The sequence below is a fragment of the Harpegnathos saltator genome, unplaced genomic scaffold (assembly GCF_003227715.2).
Source record: "Harpegnathos saltator strain DR-91 unplaced genomic scaffold, Hsal_v8.6 scaffold47, whole genome shotgun sequence".
Lineage (NCBI taxonomy): Eukaryota > Metazoa > Arthropoda > Insecta > Hymenoptera > Formicidae > Harpegnathos > Harpegnathos saltator.
This window is the reverse complement of record NW_020230283.1, coordinates 105,345-109,584: the sequence shown is the minus strand read 5'-3', so window position 1 is coordinate 109,584 and position 4,240 is coordinate 105,345. Positions and strand designations below refer to the sequence as shown.

Sequence of the window (4,240 nt, the reverse complement as noted above, 5' to 3'; positions counted from 1 at the left end):
CAAGCAGTTGTATCTTCTGCCCCGGCTGAGAAAATGGAAAAGGAGAGGGAAGTAACTCCCCCTCCTTCCCTGTACCTCCTCACGCCTCCCCCCAACGTACAGTGGGAGGAAAGTGAGATGGACATTGAAAAGAGGGGAGAAACGATCCTGTCTGCAGGAGGACAATAGCAGCGGGGAAAAAGTCGTGATAGTCGATAAATAATTATGTTTACGTGGCTCCTCCAAGCTAACTTGCACCGTGCCCGCCAGGCTTAGCGTCTTTTTGAGCTTACCAGGGCGGAGCGCAGTATAGGGTTGGGCGTTGCAGCAGAGCCCTTCGAGGTTCCCCCGGATCATCCTAGATCAGAGCTCGGCAAAATGTATACGCGACTGCCGATTTTCGACTATCTCCGCCCACCGCTATTCCCTTTACCTAGCCGCTCCGCGCGCTACCTACAAGCCGCTCGAGTCTCAAGAGCGTGTTTCCAATAGTTTTCCACGTCACCCATGAAGTACTATTGTTAAAGCGTTCTTTTTTTAAGTGGTATCCCCAGTAAGCCTAATTCACTGATGACTGTAACAACCCGTAATTAATTGAACAGAAGCGAAATAAAATATGTTAAATGAAGAATATTCAATTCGATTTTCGGCGTCTTTTATTGGTAAGAATGGAAACGTCAATTTGGATATTGCATGTAGCGAGCCGCATAAGACGTGGTAAGGAATCATCGCTTAAAGAAGAACACTTCTCATTTTTTATAAATTTCATTTTTGAAAAATGAAGAGGTATACTGGGGATACCACTTAAAAAAAAAACGCGTCAACAATAGTACCTCATGGGTGACGTGAAAACTATTGGAAATACGCTCCTGAGGTTCGAACGGCTTGTAGGCAGCGCGCGGAGCGGCGAGGTGAAGAAAATAGCGGTGGGCGGAGATAGTCGAAAATCGGCCGTCGCGTGCATATTTTGCCGAGCTCTGTCCTAGATGGTTCAGGGATAACCTGGGCTCCGCCGTGATTGTATGAAGGACAAACACCAATTCCCCCCTGCATTGTTCACAAGCAGGGGGGATGGATTTGTGATGGCCAGGTGGGGGGTCTGACAGTGGTCGGGGTTTACCTTCACCCAGAAAAGAGCCTGGATCTACAAATCAATATAGGACCAGGCTCATCGAGATCGGAAGAAAAGTTATACCCATTCTCCCGAGGACTGTTATCATAGCCGGAGACTTCAACACCAAGTCGGTACTTTGGGGAATCTAGTATGATGACAGGCGGGGGGATGAGATGGAAAACTGAGCCGCGGAGCTCGGCCTGCACTTGTTCAACGACGGTGAAGAACCTACGTTTATTGGGCTGCAGGGGGAATCTTTCATAGACCTCTCGTGGACGTCTTTTGCGGCCGTTGGGCGGGTGCAGAGTTGGAGGGTGGCGGAGGAAATTGAAGTTTTGTCAGACAATCTCTACATAGAGATGGTTCTCTCCGTCACCCCCAACGGTCTGCGGCTCGGTAGCGTGAAAGGACCCCGACGAACTAAGTGGGCCATAAGCCAGCTGGATAGGGAGGTCCTTGAGATCTCCCTGGCGGCTTTCACCTGGCCATCACCGGAAGAAGGGCAGGACCTGGACTTTGCAGTTGCGGAGTTAATGGGCATCGTCACAAAGGCGTGTGACGCGGCGATGCCCAAAGTCAGGTACTACCCCAAAAGATCAGCCTGGTGGTGGAGCGAGGAGATCGCAGATCTCCGTCGCATCTCGCTCCACCTCAGGCGATCTTATAGGAGAACTCGGAATGACGAGGATTCGGACCCTAAAGCCGTACTGGCCGCCCACATCGAGTATCGGAGGGTATTTATGGCCCTCCGTGATGCCATCGGGGCGGCTAGGGGTAAGGGCTGGAACACCTTCCTCTAAGGATTAGGTGCGGATCCATGAGGGCGCCTTTATAGGATAACTATGGACAAGCTTAAGCCTTGGGCATGCCCCCCTGACGGAGACGCTGGATCCCCGGTTCATAGAAAATGTCATAGAAAGAGTCATGGGGACTCTTTTCACCGTCGGGGACGGGGACCCCATTGGCCCTTTCAGAGTGTATCCCCCCGAACACCAAGGGAAAGTACCGGGGATCACTGAGGAGGTGGTCGGGGCTGTCAAAAAGATAAAAAAAGGCAAAGTCCCTGGACCTGACGATCTCCCTGGTCGAGTCCTTACCCTGGCCTCAGGATTCGTAATGGACAGGTTAGTGGCCGTATTCGATACGGCCCTAAGAGGAGGCAGGTTTCCCCCAGTCTGGAGGAGGGCCAAGGTGGTCCTTCTCCGCAAGCCGGGTAAGCCGAAGGATTCCCCCTCCTCGTACAAATCCATATGCCTCCTTGACAAGGCGGATAAGTTCTTCGAGCGAGTCATCGCTGCCCGCCTCGTGGAGCATATAGCCCGGGTAGGTCCTTAACTTGATAGCGGCCAATACGGCTTTCAAGAGGGATGGTCAACGATAGACGCTATCGAGCGTCTTAGATTCCTCTCGGAGGTCATAGGGAGGGAGGGCAGGGTGGCGGTGGCAGTGTCTCTAGACATCGCAAACGCGTTCAACACCCTATCCTGGGGTAGGGTGGTGGAAGCCATGGAACACCACTTCGGCTTCTCCCCTACCTCGTGGCTGTCATCAGAGATTACTTCCGGAGTCGGCGTCTCTCTGTTACAAAGAGGCTGGCCGTATTGTACGCCAGAGAGGGATGTATGCGGGGTTTCACAGGGGTTTGTTCTGGGCCCCCTCCTGTGGAACCTCGGTTGTGATGCAATCCTCCGCATCGCGCTCCCCCCCTCCGGCTGTACCATGATCTGCTACGCAGACGTTCTGCGTATCTGCTACAATACGTTCGTCCTAGCCAGAGGGAAAGACTGGGAGGACGCCGTAAGAACGGCAAATATAGCCGTGGCCTGTGTTGTGTGCTCCATACACCGACTGCGCCTGGCGGTGGCCGAGCAGAAAACGAAGGCCATCTTCCTGCACAGGAAGGGAGCTCGGCTACCGACCCATCTCAGAGTCGGGAATGTCAGAGTCGCGATTGAGGCCCAGATGCGCTATCTGGGCCTCATACTGGACGGAACCTGGTGCTTCAAATAATACTTCAGCCGCCTGGTCCCCCGACTGAGAGTCGTTTCTGCGTCTTTCGGGCGTCTTATGCCCAATATCGGGGGGACCAGACATGAAGGCTCGTCGTCTGCATGCGGATATCCTTAACTCCTGGCTCTACACGGAGCCCCGGTATGGGTGGAGGCCCTGACCGCCAGCCGATCACTCCAAGGTCTCCTGCGCAGGACGCAGAGGGTGGTGGCGATCAGGGTCATTAGAGAATACCGCACCATATCATATGCAGCGACGACGGCATACCCCCAATGAAGCTCCTCGCCTTGATGTACAGGAGTATGTACAACCAACAAGGGGGAGCTCCGTCGCAATTTAGGGGCTGACGAGTCTCTTGCCGGGGCCATGAAGCGATATAAGCACCAGGCCTAACAGATCCTCTTCCAGCGTTAACAGAGACGCCTGGAAAACTCCAGGTACGGGAGAAGGATTGTCGAGGCCGTCCAGCCCTGCTTGCCTGATTGGGTAGGCAGGGACTTTGGGATTCTAACTTTTAGGATGATACAGGTGCTCACCGGGCATGGTTGACTTGGTGAGTACCTGTGTCGAATCCAAAGGGAGCGCACGATATAGTGCTATCATTGTGGGCACGACTGTGACTTCGCGCAATACACTTTACAGGACTGCCCCGCCTGGGCAGCTGAGCGCGGAGTCGCAGTCGCAGAGCTGGGCCAGGACCTGTCGCTCCCGGTGATAATTACCACCATTCTAGGGAGCGACAAGAAGTGGTAGGCCTTCGCCTCCTTCTACGAGTCAGTAATGGCTCGCAAAGAGGAGGCGGAGTGGCTCCGTCAAGCGGCGGACGAAAGAGGGCGGGAGTATTAGAGGAGACGGCGCCGTCGTCGCCATTGCCAGTGACATTGGTCGGAAAGCAGCAGCGGCGGTGGTGGCGGCTCCTCCAAGAAAGAGGGAGTGGTAAGGGACATCATGGCACCCGCCTCACCTCCCCTTCCACCAGCACCACTTCAGCGGGGGAGATCACGAGACGGAGCCGCGGGGCCCCAAGGCCCAGCGGGGCAACGCGGCGCTAGGAGAAGAGGGTACAGGGAAAGAGTTCTACTCATAGACATATTATACCAGGTATGTAAATATGAAACCGGAATTTTTGTATAGAAA

The 4,240-nt window shown here is 54.2% G+C and overlaps 1 protein-coding gene across 1 annotated transcript; it reads left to right on the top strand.

The window, feature by feature from the left end:
• The first annotated feature begins 1,452 nt into the window (after positions 1-1,452).
• Positions 1,453-1,893, top strand: LOC105181087 (uncharacterized). The gene has a single exon (XM_011137613.1). It carries the CDS (start codon positions 1,453-1,455, stop codon positions 1,891-1,893), a length of 441 nt encoding a protein of 146 aa, XP_011135915.1.
• Positions 1,894-4,240: the final 2,347 nt, after the last annotated feature.